Below are 19,818 nucleotides of genomic sequence, written 5' to 3'. Positions count from 1 at the left end.
TCTCCCGGGGGAGCTGCGCCTGAGGAGGCGGAAGAGCCCCCCTGACGCGGCTGTCGTGTGCGGCCGCCACCGCCCCTCCCGCTCTCGCCCGGGCCGGCCGGGCCAGTGCCCCTGCCGCGGAGGCAGCGGCGGTCGCGGCTCTTATCTCCTCACCGGCGCTCCGGCACTCGTCTTTCTGCTCTTGAGCTTGTCGGCTAGGCTCTCCTCGAGTCCCGCTCTCTCCCCACTTCCCTCGTCCTCCCCTCCCGTCACCCTTCCCCGACCCCACCCGAGCCCGGCCCTCGGCTGCCCCGGCCATGGCGTGTGGAGCCACTCTGAAAAGGACTCTGGATTTCGACCCGCTGCTGAGCCCGGCGTCCCCGAAGCGGAGGCGATGTGCGCCATTGTCGGCGCCCACCTCGGCTGCTGCCTCTCCGTCGTCGGCAGCCGCGACCGCTGCCGCCTCCTTTTCGGCTGCCGCCGCCTCGCCGCAGAAGTATCTCCGAATGGAGCCGTCCCCCTTTGGCGACGTCTCTTCCCGTCTCACCACAGGTGGGACTCGGCTCCGCGGCCGCCGGGGTGGGCGAGAGAACTGGGGTCCCGGGACGCGGAACGCGGCCCCAGGGGTGGGGGTGCCGGACTGGTGCTCGTTCTTAGCAAAGTAGTAGACACCTTTCTTTTAGTTAGGTCCTCCAGCCTCGGCGACACAATAGAAATGGCCTGATGTCAAGGGGGTGGGGGAGTCGGGAGGTGGGGAGGCAAGGCCGTTCCTTGCCGGGTATTGTGGGGAAGAGGAAGATCTTTTCTTTGGGCTGAATGACTGGAATTGAGTGTTTCCGTAGTCTGGAGAGCCCCAGCGGAAATGATCAGAGAGGGCGATATTATTCATAAATTTAGGCGAGAGAGGGTCACATTTCACCCGAATCTCGATGTCTGTCTCCCTGAATCGATTGGTTGCAGCTATTAACTGTGGGACTGGGTGGTTTGAGGCGAGGAGGCAGCCCCTCCTCCAGTTCAGACATGGCTGATTTTAGTACCGAGGGGATGGGGGGTGGGGATGGATGTCACTGGGGCGAGATCTAGGCCTGTCATTAATCACCCACAAGAACGCCACTTTGGCTGAGTCAAGACCTGTTTCCCTAGCAGGGTCAACAACAAAGAAAATGCTCTTCCCGAGTACTGTAATATGATCGTACTATACGTCTAGATCCTGAGAAACTTGAACTTTTAATGAAAAGCGAATTGTATTGAAAATTGAGGCTGAGGAGTTGGAGGTGCTTCTAGTTGGAGGTGCTTTATTTCTGCTCAGCAAAGTATGGTGGGGGAGAACAGCCTAGGCCTTGAGAATAATAAAATCAACCCAAGATTTCAAGGGACTTGAGTGTTTTTGCTTTTCATCTTGAAACATTTCCTGAAAGTGACTATGGGGAAATGCCTTTTGGCTGCTTTATACTGCATGTGTATACTCAGTTTTTTTTCTGTACTTTAAAAATACTTGTGTGCCCCTGGCACAGTCCTAGGATAGGCTTTTGTGGACTGGTGGTGTAATCTGTTTTCTTTGTGTGTATAGCATGCAAAGGTTTCATATTTGAGCTTTTGCTAATAATATCTGCACACAAAGCCTTTTCATAGTTTTAAGTGTTTTGTTCTTGGCTTTTAAAAAACTTGTAGGCAGTATATATACCTCTGTATTTGGTAACTTCCATTTTGAATTGTTTTGGTCAAGTCAGGTTTTTCAATATCCTTCCTCAAATGCCTAGGCTGCCATTTTTGCTATTAAATATTTGATCTAACTTAAGGATATACTATTTTAGAGTTGCAGTGAGTTTTCAGAGGCATTCTCGGATAATTTTATTTAGCAGCTATACCTAAATAGTCTTGTATGTAAAGGCATTCATTGATTACTGTTAGGTTTTGCATTAAAAAAGAAACCATCAGTATTAAGAATGAGCTTCTGGTGATTAACATTATTTTTAGTTTGTCTTTTTAATCAAATGGTATCATTGAAAATTGAAATGATACCTAGGAATCTGTGCTTAACAAATAAGGCCACTTAAAAATAGCCCTGGCTAACCAGCCATAAATTTCAGTGGAGCTGGTGAATTAATACAGTGTTAGGTTTGGGAGTTAAACTGTATCTCAGTCCTGCAATAGTTCTGAGCATATGTGGTAAACTGGCCAGAACTATATTTATTTGTCTTCACTTTAAAGGGAACTTACTCAGAAAGAATTGTGATCCTTTACAAATCTGTCATTTCATTGCATTGGTTAATGCAGTTGGTTCCACATTATCTCAAATTTCAATTGAATGGACTATAATAGTAAAATTACTGGATTTAGTGAAATTGTTTAAGCCCGATGATTCAAATACATATTTTCCAAAATATGCCTGTCTTCTGTTCTTCCAGGTGTTTTTGACATCTGATCAAACAGATGGCAGTTTGATCGTGTCCTGAACTCTTAAAATCACACCCTGATTTATAATTTTGAGTCTGCTAAAAGTTGATTTAGCCTTTTCAACCTAAAAAAAGGTTGATTTCAGAAAAGCAGTTGAAATTGGTAAAGTGTTATATTGCTAAAATCTACTTTTTTTTACTGTAATTTTGGATGACATTCTGCATGTAACTTAATTTGGCTTTGTTTTTAGATGGCCACCTTTTGCGGGCTCCTGTATGGTTTTTGTAATGTTGTCATAATGGGAGCTGCAGTGTTGTGCAGGTATCAAAGAGTTTTTCAGTTTTCATGTCCCCAAACTTGCAAATAATTTTCCCAAGCACTTAATTTTTAGATTCTTGTTTTAACATTGGTGATTCTCAAACTTTACAAGAGTGAATATCTGTATATCCTTAGCTGAAATAAGTAGCTAGGGTTGGAAATGGAAAGTGACATACCAAGTTGAGAGTGATTGGAACTCTGTGGAAACTTTATTTTCCTTTCATTTCTGTGAGTTCAAATATAATTTAAACAACTTGGAACTAGAGTATTGAAGTGAATTTTTTTAGAGCGTGCATATAATTCAGCGTTTTATCATCATTCTTTTCTGGATACTTATATAGTGTGTTTTGATGTGTAGTTGAAATCATGTTGTGGCTTTACTAGAAGTTTCAGGAACTTGAACATCTTCTTTTAAACCCTGGTTTATTTTAGTCACCCCAGGAAGGTGATTCCAAAGTTTGACTTGATGACTATTATTTAAATCTTTATTTTTCAAACTGTTGCAGCTTAATGCCAGGAAAAAGGAAAGGGCTGGCAAAAAAAAAGAAAAAAAAAAAGTTTTATTGGAACACAGCCATGCTTTTTTTTTCTTCTTAAGGTATGGTCCATTGCAGGCTACAACAGCAGAGATAGTGTTTGTGACAGAGATTGTATTTTCCCAAAGCTCAAGTATTTACTGCCTGATCCTTTACAGAAGAAGTGTGTCCACTCCCTGCTCTGTCAGCAGTGGAGTTTATAATGCTCAGGATGTGAAAAAGGGAAAAGTTAATGATAGGGAAGGGGGCTGGGGGGATTGACTGGGAAAATGAAGACCTCTACTAGCTGCATCAGTACTCTCACCCTGATAAATTAGTTGAAAACAGATTTCAGAGTGTTCTGCATCTTCATTAGTTTTTGAAATATTTTAATATTATCTCTTAGTCAAAGACTGTCACAACATTCCCAAGAACAAAATTATTTTAATAAAACTGAAATATCCTGTACCATTACAAGTGACTATCAGTCAAATCAAACACATTGTTTTTCATAATTGTGTACTGAAATGAATGGTTTGGTGAAGAGATCCTTCTATGGATGTCAACTATTTGGGAATTTGCTAGACACTTTTATTATACACATTATTTAGGTCTTGTTACCATTGCTCTAGTCTTAGGAATTGAGTTGGATGAAGAGTTAAATTCCTTTGTAAGAATTCATTGTATTTGCTGGAAACTTGCCATTGAAAATGGAAATTGCAGCTTGTGAATGGGGAAGGGTTTACAGGAACTTAGATTGTTCAGTAGACATTGATGCATGCCTACAAACGGAGACACCAGCTGGTTTAAATGAAGTATAAACGGTTCTAGGCAAACAAATGAGATGTCTGTTGCAGGAGGCAGCATTTCACTTCAGATGTCATTTGTATTGAGCCAGAAGTGTTTTTAATATTTTGTGGTTATTTAGACAGCTGTTAAGTTGCTTCTAGTTTCTCAGTGGATTTGGCAAATAGATGGTTTTTAATGGTCTTTGTACTTCAAATTTTAAACCTGGTATTTTACTTAGGACTGTGTATGCAGCTGCCGTTATTTCATATTTCTATGGATTATGCATTTAAGAATCTTAAGTTTTTGGCCTTTAAAAGCAAGAGCATAGCAGTATTCATTACTGAGCTTTTTTTTCTTTAAATAGAAAAATAAAGCCTAACTTGAACACAGAAACAATAAGGTAAACATGGCTAGGTTGGAGAGAGGTTAGCCCTTCTTTAGGTATAGATGCTACCAGTTACCATGATTGGCACAGACACATAATCTGAGAGGTAAAGGAGAATAATAAATTTCTTCAGTTTTTGAATGGCTTTATAGGGAAAAAAAGACACTGTGTATGTACTCAGGTAGATCTTTTCCTGAGTGTTTGATGGATCCAGGTGAGAGAGAGAAAGAGAAAGATAGAGCGTGTGCTGGGGAGGGGCAGACAGAAAGGGAGAGATCATTCCAAGCAGGCTCCATGCTGTCTTGGTGCTGTAACTTCATGAACCATGAGATCATGCCTGAGCCGAAATCAAGAGTCAGGCGCTTAACCGACTGAACTACCCAGGCACCCCGAAAATTACTTCTGTTTTGAAAGGTTGTAAATTAAGAGATTAAGTGGAAGTGCCCTGCTTTGCATATTTTTTCTATTTGAAAATAAACTTTTGATTCTCCTTCCACTTAAAAGAGGAATGCAGAATAATAACATGGATTAGGTTTGGAGCACCTCTTGGGTAGGTGCTCATGAAACTAGATAATGGTGTTGGGGTGCTGGTCTTTTAAGTACCTATAACTAATTAACAAGCAAGTTGTGGTCCCTGCAGTCTTTGCATTAACTCTGTGCGAGTACTGTTGACTCACACATCATTCTCTATGCACATGTGAAACCACAGTGAATTACTTGCCTTTTGAAAAGACTAAAAAGTGTGAAGGGTGGAATACTTGTTTGCTTAAATGAACCAGTCTGGCATCTGCAGATGGTGAAGAGGTCTTGAACAAATGAATTTATTAGTTCAAGAGGGTCATCTTTAATTTTATTGCTGAGTGTTGGGATTCTAGAATTCCGCTTACCAATGTTTCTCAGCTTTCTGAACACATCTGGGAAATGTGATCTATCAGCAGCAGTCTTGTAGCAAAGACTGTTAACAGTAATTGCCCTCCTGGATTTTGAGAGGATACAGTGGGTTATAGTTTGAAAGTAATCCCAAAGGTATTATCTGCCATACCTTCCTTCTTAATGTCTTACCACAAAGTTTTAAGATATTTATCAGATTTATTTGTTGAGTTAATCCAGCCTTGGCATTTCCCAAGGTTCTTAGAGATGCTAAGTTAAAAAAAAAAAGTAATTTCAGTTCTTCCCTTCATTCTGTACCAGTTTTTCTTTTTACACTGTTTTATAACAATATAGCCACAATTGTTAAAACATGTTTTGAAAAAAGATTGTGACTCAAACAAATGAGTAGTAATAAGTATAGCAATTAGTTTAAGACTGAACAATACTTTTATTGAGGCATTTGAAGTACACTTCTCAGTATTCCCTCATTTTTCTGGACAATGATGATAAACAGGATTTTATCATTTTCAGAGATCTCATTTGAAGAAACACATTTTTAGAGTTTGTACATTTTTAGGAGAAAATACTTTGTAATATGAAATTTCTGGTCTTTTATTTCTAAAGGAATTAAATGATTTACATTATAACAAGTTTCTAACCTGATGAAGCTTTATTGAATAGGGAGGGAATCCTTGCAGGTAAATTAAAACTGTATGTCACATTGTCAGCTTTGGTATTTATTTTGGGCCTTTCGATTAAAATTTTGCAGTATGCCAGACTGTGTAATCTTCCTCGTGATGGTAGACTTTTTTTGGGTGGTGGTAGTGGTTTTTAACCTTCCAGCATTAGAAAAACAGCTCATAATATGCTTATAGTTTGTCTTGGGGGTTATAACTTGCTTTCATCCTCCCTTTAAAAGTTATAAGTCATTAGTTTTTGTTACAGATGTCATAGGTAGATCATCCTGAAATGGTCTAGTGCTTTGCAACATTTCGATTTCAGTAAAATTGTCATCTTCCCATTAATACATTTTTGGGGGGTTGACTTAATTTTTAGTTTCTAGGTTCTATTCATGTATCTGGTTTTTCTTAACATTGTTAAAATCTAAATATTTACTCCAGAAGTCACTTGTTCAAGCTTTTATGTACCTCATTTGAGTTCCAGGTACTGTGCTGGTTAGGCAAAGATAAAGAGTCTCTCAAGGGAATAGAGCTACCACTGTGGGTACTTTATTAGCTAGCTAAACTTGAATAAAAACACTGTAATCTTTATACTTTCAGTATTACCATATTTTTTAAACTATTTATTATTTTTTATTTTCGAGAGTGTGCACTTGTGAGTGCGGGGGTGGGAGGGGAGAATCCCAAGCAGGCTTTACACTGTTGAGGCTCTACGCTGTTAGCACAGAGCCCAACATGGGGCTTGAACTGCAAATCATGAGATCATGACCTGAGCTGAAATCAAGAATTGGATGCTTAACCGACTGAGTCACCCAGGCACCCCATGTTTTATTTCTTTATACACACACACACACACACACACACACACACACACACGTATATTTACATAAATGTATATTGTTGAATTGATCTAGCAATTAAAGAATAGAATGTAGAGTGGAATTTGAAAGATTAGAGAAAGCCAATTTTTTCATGCATTATTGTCCTTGAACTTTGCCTTTTAATTGTTATGGAACATTGCCTTGTTCTGTTACCAAAATGTAATTCTCTGGAAGAAAAACTTTTCTTAGTTTTAGGTTGCTGTGACAGAACAGAGGAACTTGATGCTCACTAACAACCATCCATGGCTTAAAGTGAAATGGTACATTATCAGAGGCTGGGACTGTAATCAGTCCTTGTATGTATGACAATGCTGACCTACCAATTTAGAATAATTCCTCCCTTATAAAACATCAGTAAAACATTCTGGTTAGATATAGAGGACTGTCCTCTATAGATTAGAGATGTAGAAGTATCCCTTATATAAATATCTAAATGTAACATGGAAGATTTATATGTATTTATATATATTTATTTATATACATTATTTATGTGTATATTATATATATATATAAAATTTGTTATAACCAGTTTCAGAGCTCTGGGTAGATGAGAATTATACACTGGTTACTATCTTCCTCACAACAGAGTTTGAGGTTTCAGGGCATGATACATAGTAGTAATTCCTCTATTCTGACATCCTATTTTTTTTAAAAAAATTAGCTTTCCTTCTTGTGATTTATTGTAACTTTAGTTACTTGTGGAATACGGGCTAGGTATTGTAGTAATACAGTACTGGGAAGGGCAGCAGATGTTGACCTTAAGCCCTGTGGTCAGGCTTGGCCCTGACTTGTTCCAGCTGTGTGACCTTTCAGAAGACATTGAAGCAAAGCCACGTTTTCTTCATCTATAAAATAATGCACACGATTATAGTAATATCTGACTTCCTAGGATGGGTTGTGAGGATTAGGAGCATTTCCTGTCCCTGAGTGCTGGAGGTAGTTACAGTGGAGCAACCTCAAATGGGACTTTATTCACTGTCCAACAGTCCTGCCATTCCGGTGAATGACCTTGCCTTCAACTTCACAGATAAAATAGAAGCCATCTAATGGCAGTTTCTTCATTTTTCCCAGTACCAACACTACCAGTAGTTGTGCTGTCTTGTTTTCCTTTGAGTATTACCAACGAAGTTTAAATGAGATAATTAAGGCACTTTACACAATGAGGGAAGGATCCACTTCTCCAAAGGAACCTTATCTTCAGGATTATTTTTCTCTTTCAACTGGACTTTTGCTTTGGCTTTAAATATTGTCAAGACTCCCATTATAAAGCAATAAATAAAACATCCTCATTTTCCTCCAGCAGTCATCCAGATTTCTTACTTCAAAACCAAATTCAGAGAGCTTTCAAATAAGTCTGTTTGCTTCTATTTCTTCACTTCTTAGGTGTGTGTACCTCAAATAGTTCTTGTCAAGTCAACAGTGATTTCCATGGCATATAATCAGTCCTCATCTTATTTGACTCTTCTTACGGCATTTATAGTGCTCTGCCACTCACTTCTTTTTGAAACATTTTTTTCCCTTCTGTGATAACACTTCCCTTCTGGCTGTTCTTTTTGTCTTCATCTGGCTATTAAACTTAGGAGTTCCTTAGTTCTAGGTTCAGCTGCAGTCCTCTCTAATAGCTCCCTAAGCAGTCAGTCACATGCATACTCCTGACTTGACTTTTCACTTACAGATGAAACTCTAATTTAGATCTTTAGTTTAGATCATTCCTCTCAGTTCTGGTGTTGGTGAATTTGGACCTTTTATCATTAGATATTCCCCAAGAAGTCAGGATTTTTGTTGAAGTCTGTTTATTTTTAAATATTCACAGCTACTACACAAAATATAAATGGGATAAAAGATGTCTGTGGACTTCCGGTCACTGTCTTCTGGTATGAAAGGTAGTCTTAATTGCTTTTTAAAACTGTGTGTAATAGAAAAGTAAATGCATTTGTTCACCTTCAGTCCCATAACATGAATTTCATATTTTAAGAATGGTGTTAGGAAAAATGAATCAGTATATGTAAACATTATGTAATGAGTCTAAGTTTAATTTGATTTACAGTCAAGTTTAAATTGGTTTACAGAATATTTTCCTGCCAGGGAAGTGCATGTCTAATATTGAATTACAGAAGCCATGGAGGTTAGGGTGGCAAAATGAATTTAGATCACCTTAAATATTTTTGTAATTGAAGTAAGTCTGCTGTTACTGCTTTCCTTCTCCTCTCCATTTCCCAGAATGTCCAGTAATTAATAAACTAACCACTTTATTTCTTAACTGCCATAGTAGGGGAGTTATTATTTCAAGCAGGGGATAGAAACATAAATGCCCATAGTTCCAGGCAAGTAATATAAATGAGTGAAGTAAAACTTCATGGAAATTTGTGAATTCCAGCCTTGCTACTGATCTGTAGAATCACCTGGAAACACAAGAGATGTGCAGAATCTCAGGCTCCATCCCTCAGGGTCTACATTCTAACAAACTCCCCAGGTGATATGTGTGTCCATTAAAGTTTTAGAAGCACTTGAGAATTTCTGCCCCAAAAGGTAGCAACCACTCTTTTTTTTTTTTTTTAATGTTTTTTTTAATGTTTATTTGTTTTTGAGACAGAGAGAGACAGAGCATGAATGGGGGAGGGGCAGAGAGAGAGAGGGAGACACAGAATCGGAAGCAGGCTCCAGGCTCTGAGGCATCAGCCCAGAGCCCAACGCGGGGCTCGAACTCACAAACCGTGAGATCGTGACCTGAGCTGAAGTCGGACGCTCAACCGACTGAGCCACCCAGGCGCCCCAACAACCACTCTTAAGGTGAATTTTGCCACATAGTTTAGTTTTCCACTTAACAGTAGCTAGAAATCTGACTTTTAATTAAAGTAATGAACTTTAAATATTGGGCATAAATTCATACTTTTTAAAAAGAAACTATTCAGGGGCACCTAGGTGGCTCAGTCGTTTGAGCATCCAACTCTTGATTTCAGCTCAGGTTGTTGATCACAGGGTGGTGGAATCCAGCTAAGCCCTGTCAGGTTCTGCCCTGAGCATAGAGCCTGCATAGGATTCTCCCTGTCTCTCTCCCTCCCTCTGACCCTTTCCCTGCTCTCATGTGTGCTCCTTCTCTCTCAACATTTTTAAATTTAAAAAATTTTAAAAATAATAAACTATCTAGGCCAGACATGTCTTTGGGCTCAGTTTAGCTTGTGAATCATCAATTTGCAATCTCTGTTTCTAGGTAAGCTATTGCTTGATGTGTGTGTGTGTGTGGTGGGTGCTTTAATAAATTGTTGTAGGAGATGGATTTGTTCTTCAGCTTGATCGTGGTGCCCTAGAGTCCTCCTCAAGGAGTCCACTCTAGATCTTACCTTGTTTTCATGTCTGTAGTTAACTGAAATAGAAGCTGAACTTTTTGCCATGGCATTAAATGTTTTTTGTAGCATATGTTTTGGATTTTGGATGGTTCAGCTTCCCCTTTCTCTTTCCTATTACTGCTTTTTTTTGGTTTTCCTAAATTATAAACTGTTTGGGAAGATACTTGTAGATAGTAAAGAGCTAACCAACAACAACATAGTTATATCCTTTAGAGTCTAGTGTAATATAAGAGAAGTATGAAACTTACTGGATATCAGGGAGGAACCACCTGCTGATTGAGCGTTGTTGGACTCCTTGCATTAATGACTCCCATTGCGCAGTTAATTTGTAAAATTTATACTTAGACCTGAAGGGTTTTAACAAGTTGAGTCACTTCAAATAAGTAATCATTGGCTATTACAGTACCAGTGAAATAATAGAATTTGATTTGTAGTGATTATGCCTTTTCTTCATCTTGTAGGATATAAATAAATTACTCTTGTACAGTAAAATATTACATATATTATAAACTTAGAATCTTAGCCAGTTGCTTTTAAAGTACTGTAGATAATACCCTAATGTTTGTATAATTGTGTGCAGCTATATTATGCTTATTAGGATTCATGTTAATCGAAATAGAAGTTAAAACTCCAGATATAATTTAACAATCTTGTGTTAAAATTTGGTTCCATGTCCCTTTGATGTAGTAATTTTAAAGTGAATTAAAAATGGCATCAACTCATTCTTTTCAGTTAGATAGCTCTTGTCTGAGTAAGAACATTGTGCTTAAGATTCCTTCAAGGACACCATAAGAACTGTTTTAGTTTCTGGGCAAATATCCTGGGAAAGTAATTTATTTATTAAAATGGACCTCCATTACAACTCTTTTTTTTTTTTTTTTTTTTTTTTAAAGCTTTTATTTATTTTTTTTTTTTTAATTTTTTCAACATTTTTAATTTATTTTTGGGACAGAGAGAGACAGAGCATGAACGGGGGAGGGGCAGAGAGAGAGGGAGACACAGAATCGGAAACAGGCTCCAGGCTCCGAGCCATCAGCCCAGAGCCTGACGCGGGGCTCGAACTCACGGACCGCGAGATCGTGACCTGGCTGAAGTCGGACGCTTAACCAACTGCGCCACCCAGGCGCCCCTCCATTACAACTCTTAATTGTGTATGTTTTAATTTATAAAGGAGATGGCAATGTCTAGTATGTAGTTGAGTGCTCTAGATTTGGTTTGTTATTTTATTTGGAAACAGTTCCTTATTTTTAGGTCTTATTGGCTACTGCAGGTTTTCTGTACTTAATTTGTGTTCCTGCCTAAAACTAACAAACTTTCAAGATTTTGTTTTATTTTTATAATTTTTTTTTTTTTATTAACGTTTATTTATTTTTGAGACAGAGAGAGACAGAGCATGAATGGGGGAGGGTCAGAGAGAGAGGGAGACACAGAATCAGAAGCAGGCTCCAGGCTCTGAGCCATCAGTCCAGAGCCCGATGCGGGGCTCGAACTCACGGACCGCGAGATCGTGACCTGAGCTGAAGTCGGACACTTAACCGACTGAGTCACCCAGGCGCCCCAAGATTTGTTTTATTTTTAATCCCATTATTTATCTGTCTAGATGAAATTTTACTTTAATTTTTTCAAAGATACTCCAAAGAGAAACTGGCATGGAAGGTGGTACAAAAAATGTCTTAATACACCTAAACCTAAAACTTAATGAGACCTGTTAATGTTTGATTTAGTAATTACGTCAGTAGGAAAATGGCAAGTCTGTGCAGGTCTGGAGCAAAAGTTTCACATGTCACAGATCTTTAGACATCTTATGGACTATAGAAAGACATTTGTAGTTGCTTCTAATTCTATATTCCTCCCTTTGCTATCAGTTCCATCTTGTTGCTGTTTCTCTTATCCTTGTTAACTTATTTTTTAATCCCTACAACCACTTTCTTCTGTTTATATTGTTGACTGTATTGTGTCCAGGCTTTCTTAAGTAATCAGTGGCAACTAAGAGTAATAAAACAGTTTGGGAGTAGGCTTAATGTTGCCACAAGCCAGGCTTTTTCTTTTTAACATTTATCCAGTTGTTCTGTTTTCTTTTTTTTTTTAATATTCCTTTGGAATATTAATCATTGATAATCTCCCACCTGTTAAGGAGGAGAATTTTACTGGCAATTTTAATGTCATTTATTAGATATGGGAATGAAAATGCCATTAATCACAGAATTTGCTAATACTTTGACTTTCACTTATACATAGTGCAGTGGAAGCCTTAGTATTTTGTGGTAAAAGAGTAATGTAGTTTTTAGGATGTTTGAAAAGGGATTATAACCATTTTGTGGTGTAGTTTGTTATGAAGATAAGTGTATTTTGCTCTAGGTGATTTGCTGCAAATTCAATCGATGCTTCTATAAGCCAGATATGAAGCCTGCATTAAAACTGGAATGTTCAACTGATAATGTTAGAAGTTTCATTTCACTTTTTCTTATGTACCATAAATCGTGTTGGCAACATGATCTTAGATGTTACATGAACTTGGGATAAAATGTCACTTGCCAGTTTGATTAGAGATGGCTAGATTTAAGTAGTTTAAGTAGACCTAGGAACTTTATTGATGTGTGGAAGACCTTTACCCAACTGGTGTGGAAGCAACTTCAGTCGGCCAGGTACCTAAGTTGAGCTTAGAATGTGTTGTGGAAATTGAATCTGGGTAAATTTCTTGAGTTAACAGCTTTAAAACTGTATACCTATCCAAACTGAGGTAAATGAGTTTGAGGCTTATAGTTAGCTGAGATCTTGGTCAAGTTAAATTGGCCATAATATTTAACACTGCCATAACATTGTTGATTACATGTTACCAGTATTAGAGCATTTATGAGCACAGTGAGGCTTAGATGACATAGTTGCATCATATTCGACATAAAGAAAAGCACTGTAGGCTTTTTTTCTTCAGTTCTTTAACTGCCAGTATCAAGCGTTGGCAAAGATGTTGGCAAAGGAACTCCCTCATACATTGCTCGTGGGAGTGTAAGATGGTATTGTGGAAAATGGTTTGGCAGCTTCTTACAAAGTAAAGCCATGCACTTATCATACAATCAGGCCATCCTGTTCCTCTTCTAGGTTATTTATCCATGAGAAATGAAAATTTTTACACCTGTAGCCTTGTACTTGAATATTTATAATAGCCTTAGTCATAATAGCCCCAAATTGGAAGCAATCTAAATGTCCATTAAAAGGAGATTGGATAAGGTGTGTGTGTGTACAGATACACACCATGGAGTACTAATTAATAAAAAGGGCTTAATTATTTATGAATCTCAAAAGCATTTTGCTGAGTGAGAGAAGTCAGACACAAAAATCTACACTTTTTATGATTCCATTTATATGAAATTTTCAAAACGGCAAAAACATTTCAGATAGTGAAAGTAGATGAATATTGTGGTAATGAAGGTGAAGGTGGTGAACAGGCGCGTGAGAGAACTTTTTGGAGTGATAAAGTTCTTCATTATGATTGTGATGGTTCCAAGACCTGTTTGTTTCATTTGCATATGTTAGTAGTCATCAAAGTAGTGTACATTTAAATTGGTGAATTCATTTTGTAAATTATACCTTAAAATTCTTTAGCTTGTTCTGCTGTTTCTTAAGTATTAGATGGTATGGAGGTTTACAAAGCTAAATTTTAAGAAGTTTTACTGTATCTTAATCCCAGGCTAGATCTATATATATAGCCTATGATTTGAGATTATCAAATGAACAAATTTGAGTTTGTTATTATTATTTTGATACATTTTAGTTGTGCTCTGATTTTGTGAAGAAGCAAAAGGAAGACTATGATCTTGAGAACAGTTGTAATCAAAAAATAAGTCACACAAAAGATGTTGTGGACAAGTTACTCTTGTAACTTGTACATTTGAAATCTTTGGTTGTGAATAAACTTTAGGATGCTTTAAATGGCACTTTTTATCAGAATGGTGGTAGCTTTGATCAGAAAGTGATAAATGAGGGAGGCTTGATGTCCATCAGAGACCAAAACATCATTACTTTGAACACTTTCTAGAATATTGCTACTAAAGAGTTCTGTTATTAAAAAAATAAATAAATAAAGCTATCTGTTTGTCCTGGTTGGTATAGGAAGTTGCAGTAGTTTTGTTGGACCCCTCTATGAATCTTAGGAAACCCATTTCTATCAAGGTGCTTATTAGCTGTTTAGTAGATAGCCATTTTATTTCACACTGGTAAATTCATTTTTAAACTACAGACTATTTCAAATAAATGGAAAAGGGCTGAAAATGACCATGTTTAATATAGACAAATGTTAAGATTCTGAAAAATGTTACAGATAAAGTACCTCTTAATACAGCCGTCCTAAAGTTAAATCATTCCAATGTGTGATTCTATGCTTAAGTTGCACATTCATGTATATTTACCAGATTTGTTTACACCACAAAATTTACATAAATGGAATCTTCTTCACTGGATATGTCTTTCTGCAACTTTTTTTTTTCCGTTAAAATAATGAAAGTGGCAGAATCTAAAATGTTTAAGGAGAAAAAATAAAATAAGCGACTGATTAATGTCCGCTCAGGGTCTTCTCTCTCAAAAGCCCTAAAAGTTCTTACTAGAGAAACAACATAACGCCAGGAAAGAGGAGAATTAAATACATACCTGAGAAAACCACCAGTATTAATTTTTTTAAAAAAGATTGTTCTCATGTAAATCTTTAGCCTTCAATCAACTTTTCAGTTCATTTTTAAATTAACACATCATTGTAGACTTGATTGCTAAAGTTACATTCTGATATATTTATAAATCATTTTAATGCCTAATTGCCATCTTTTGTTTAATTTTGTTTTGGATTGGGATTAACAAATTTAGGGTGTGGTTTTTCACATGGATAATCTATCTAGGAGCTATGATGATTGTGAGAAAGTGTTTTGAGGGAAATGGAAACCTCAGGGAAATATTTTCTAGAGAGGCTATTTTGAATTAGAAATCTTCATAAAATGAACCATACTGGCATAAAGGATAAGCTTGATAGGATTTTACCCGTTTGGATGGTTGTGGTTGAAGATAATGGTACACTGGTATGGTGGTTTACTATTGAGTACCTGTTCTGTACCAATCACATTACATGGGCTTTTACCCCCAACACTTTTTGCTGTTAATGTTATAATATTCTTAGGTTCTGTTGAGCTTAATATTAATGGCCATGACCATTTATGATTTTTTTTTTTTTTTTAGTTTTCTCATTCATTCTATCATTTTGTCAATTCTCACTGGGGTGTGCTTGTATATACATAGTGCTCCCCACTTCTAATTATTTATGGTCTTGGAAAAGCCTGCTTAATAGTTCTATTGTGATGAATAAGGTGGCCTTTGAATTTGGGATTTTTAAGAGTCTGAGTAAACTAAAGTGAACTAAAAGTTCATAAGATGCCCTTATTTTTACATTGAATGAAAAACTTTTAAGTTATCTTTTGATAATTGGTGCTCAGAAGAAATTGTATTGTAGAATAGCTAAATTCCAGGTGGTGTGTATGTGCTGTTTCTGAATGAGTTGCCCCTGTTAATGCTTAAATGAATTCCTCCAGAACATCAGTTTTCTGGATATTATTTGAAGAGAATATTTTCAGTAGATTGGTCGTACCAAGTAATTGTTGAAAACCCAAGTGTTTTTTTTGTTTTTTTTTTAACTTCATGGTTTTTATCTAGTCATTTTTCTTCTCTAGAACAAATTCTGTACAACATAAAACAAGAGTATAAACGCATGCAGAAGAGAAGACATTTAGAAACTAGTTTTCAACAGACAGATCCATGTTGTACTTCAGAGGCACAACCACATGCATTTCTCCTCAGTGGACCAGCTTCACCAGGTAATAATAAACTTAAAGTGAAAGGAAATGTTATTTAGTATGGTGACTCAAGCTTGTCTTTTCTCGCCTTTGATTTAAAAAAAGAAATTTATACAAGTAATGTATGATCTCTTAAAACATGGTACAAAGTAAGTACTTGCTCCCTGGATTCCCACTACCCAGAGACAACCACCTTGATATAATATCCCCTAAGTGGACTTTCCCATAAGTGATGTGATTTGTAGCCTTTGTTAAGAAAAAATAAATAAATAAATAAATAACATACCATGTATCTCTCTGTTAAGTATAGATGTACCTTGGCCACAGTTTAATACTCTTGCCATTTTATGGATTTCCCATAATTTAACCATTAATGAAGATAATTAGACTGAATTTGGTATTATAGTACTTAAAAAATTTCCATGTACATATACCCTATCAGGGTAGATTCCCAAAGGTGGAAAGTGGCTCTTAATGTTTAGTAAAGTTCTCAGCAAAATAGTTTTTCTTGTGATGGTAGTTGCCTTCCTTCTCTTCCCTACCAGCAGGGATAAGAAAACCTGGCAGAATAAAAGAAAACATTCAGGGGCTGCTGGCTGGCTCAGTAGGTAGTGCATTCAACCCCTGACCTCAGGGTTGTAAGTTCAAGCCCCATGGGCTTGGGGGATAGTTTCCTTTAAAAAAAAAAAAAAAAAATCAAAGTCTATAAAATAGTCAAATAAAAATAGATTAGGAAACAAAATTGTTCAAAACTAAATTCCACAGTGCTCCTGCCAGTTGGGTGTGGGGTGCCACTGTGTGAGTGAAATGTTGTAAGGGGAGGTTAAGGGTAGAGACTAGACTTAAATCAGCAGGAACCAAGTTCATCATCATTCATTTAGTCAGTTTACCTAGAAGATCAATTAAGTGGCAGCCTCAACTAAAAACTAGGAATTTGAAAGTAAAGATAGCCCTTCATGGTTACGGATTAAAGCTGGCATACTTTAATCTTGTGATAGACACAGCTCTAACAATCACAGCTCTAACGAGGATAATTAGTTAACTGGTCCCCACCATGCAGTTTACAGAAAAGCAAGTGAAACAAGAGCAATTGGGAGTACTAGAGACAGACACACAGAGCAGGACAAACAACTGATAGGAAATCTGTGTATTTGAGGGTGTATAGAATACTTGCAGCACTTTAATGCCTAGATGGGTAGTAGTCAAAGCCTGTGTTTTAAATATAAGTATTTTCCAGGAATCAGTGAAGTTCCGATAAGAATTAAAAATCTTTTCATATACCAAATTTAAGATTTGAGTGCTATTTTCAATACTTGCAGCAGTCTCTTTATGATGGCTCTAAATCATGTGCTTTTGTTCATGTTATAATAGGGACTTCATCTGCAACGTCCTCGCCATTAAAAAAAGAACAGCCCTTATTCACTCTACGGCAGGTTGGGATGATCTGTGAACGTTTGTTGAAAGAACGTGAAGAGAAAGTTCGAGAAGAGTATGAAGAAATATTGAACACAAAACTTGCAGGTATGCAATGAGCTTACTTTAGATCTCCCAGAAACTCAACTCTAAGAAATGTATTATTTCCCACGTATCCTTCACGTCAATTAACTTACCCTGTGTATCCACTGGTTACAGTATTTTCTAAGAACCAGAGAATTTCAGTTCAGGAAAGGAAGTGAACCTTCCTGTAGCTCATGGCCTTCCTTAGTGACCTCAAGAAATAGCATTAAGTTAGCCATGTAGATCAGCAGTAGTATTAATGTGAACTAGATTTTTTTGGTTTTCCTGTGCTGAAAACTTGATTTCGGCTGTTTACCTGACTTTGGTTTTGGATTTTTAGACTACATCTTTCATGATAACTTTTCCACCAGTCTAGACCCATTTATTGTGTATGGTAACTTAATCAGGATTTCCCTGATTTTTTTAAGCCACAGATTTTACTAGGTGTTGATAGTATAAGATTTTTTATTTTGAAGTTGTTAAATCAAGGTGCTAATATAGGCAAGAAAATTTGCTTAGTTATGTGACATCTGATTAGGTTATAGGTGGATGCTTTTGTTAAGCTTCTGTTTTCCTGTTTCCCCTCATTGCAGTAAACTGCCATTCAAAGATCACTTACTAAACTTTCAGAGCAGAGCAAGATCTTTTTATTTCAAGCCCTTTATTTTTAATGGGTTAAGAAATAAGCTTCCCAGCCTATACATAAAAGTCACTTAATTTGGACTGAAATGTAGATTTCCTGACCAAACTCTGTATTCTTTCCATTTGATAACATTATTAGTATTATTATTACTGAAGTCATGTGTCTGATTCAAAGGGCCAACTTAGAATTGTTTCACTATACATACTGGATTTTTCAGTTTATCTGGCTCTAATAGTACATCTTGCAAGTCGTGTAATTGATATGTATCTTTATTTATAGAACAATATGATGCATTTGTGAAGTTTACGCATGATCAAATAATGCGACGATATGGAGAACAGCCTGCTAGTTGTAAGTATTTCATCTTTGAACTAAAAACAAGATAATTTCTTAAGACATTTATTACAATTATCTACATTCTCAATAAGAGAATTTAACAAAATCATGGAGCAAAAAAGGCTGGAGGAAATAGGCAAAACTTTATTAAGGCTTACTTTTTGGTTATTTAAATACCTAGGATGATGTTGGGGATGAAGATCTGGAATGTCTTTGAATTTTGACCTGGACTTTGCACTAATTTTCCTTTTCCTCCCCCTTTAGATGTTTCATGAATCACGTTTTCTGCATTTGTGGGCTGCCTTGTTCCTTGTTGAGTTGTTGCAAGAGGTCCTAATTATGACATGCAGCAATGCCAATACCCCCCTGTGAATACAGGTTATTTCAAGCTTTCGTCAGTGGCAACCACTCTTAGGCAGCAACTGGTTTCGGATATTTCCCTGATGTCAGTACCATCTGGATGTGGACCTTTGCTACCTGTATTAATGCCAGTGGCCTCATTTGCTGTATCATTACAATTTGGCTTCTTATATTAATATGTTTGAAAAGGATTAAAGCTGGTATTCTAAGAACATGCCCTTCACTGGTTGTGTAAATAAAACTGTAGAATGACACTTCAGATGAAGTTAGTGTGATTTTAATTGTGCACTACAACCAAGCTGTAACCAGTTATTAATAATCTAGAATGTAATCCCAGGACATTATTATTGAAGGAGGGAGGGCATTTCTGTATTCCAGGACTTCTTGGAGTTTCAGAATGGATTTTTTTTTTTAAGTTTTCTTTCTTTCTTTTTTTTTTTTTTTTTTTAATTTGGTAGTTTTTATTTATTCTATCAATCGTTTTAACAAATGTTTATTGCTGCATTTTTTTCCCCAGTGTGTCATCGTTTTACTGCCCTTGTAGTACTGGAATTTAGTTGGAAGAATAAAACATTTACTTCTAATCTGCTTTAATGTACAGATGGGTAGTACTTGAATAAAGCCAGTGTTTTAAATGTAAGCATTTTTCAGGAATCAATGAAATTAATTTTCCAATAAGATTTAAAAATCTTTTCATACACCAAATAATCTCAGATTTGAGTGCTATTTTCAAAAACTGAGTTCTGATTCCAAGTTGCTTATAACTGACTGCATGCTAGAATGTTATATAATCAGTTTTAACAGCTGTAGAATTTTTACCTCCAAGATAAGAGTAGAATCCAAGTTTTTTTTTTAAAGGATGATAGATGAAAACATGATTCATCACATTTAACTCCCTTTCCAAACATAGCTTTGCTGTAATGAAATGAGCAAAAAATGCTTCAGTGATTTCTTTTGTTGAATTCTTTTAGCATATTTCCACTAATTAAA

General features: G+C 36.8%; 1 protein-coding gene across 1 annotated transcript; it reads left to right on the top strand.

The window, feature by feature from the left end:
* Positions 1-185: 185 nt before the first annotated feature.
* On the top strand, positions 186-19,417 carry AKIRIN2 (akirin 2). Its single transcript, XM_060616147.3, has 5 exons — positions 186-531; positions 15,870-16,013; positions 17,364-17,513; positions 18,412-18,483; positions 18,733-19,417. Exons 1-5 carry the CDS (start codon positions 297-299, stop codon positions 18,741-18,743), a joined length of 612 nt encoding a protein of 203 aa, XP_060472130.1. The 5' UTR covers positions 186-296; the 3' UTR covers positions 18,744-19,417.
* The last annotated feature ends 401 nt before the right edge of the window (positions 19,418-19,818 follow it).

The sequence above is a fragment of the Panthera onca genome, chromosome B2 (assembly GCF_046562875.1).
Source record: "Panthera onca isolate mPanOnc1 chromosome B2, mPanOnc1 haplotype 2, whole genome shotgun sequence".
Lineage (NCBI taxonomy): Eukaryota > Metazoa > Chordata > Mammalia > Carnivora > Felidae > Panthera > Panthera onca.
The sequence above is the reverse complement of the archived record's forward strand: the minus strand, read 5'-3'. Positions and strand labels throughout refer to the sequence as shown.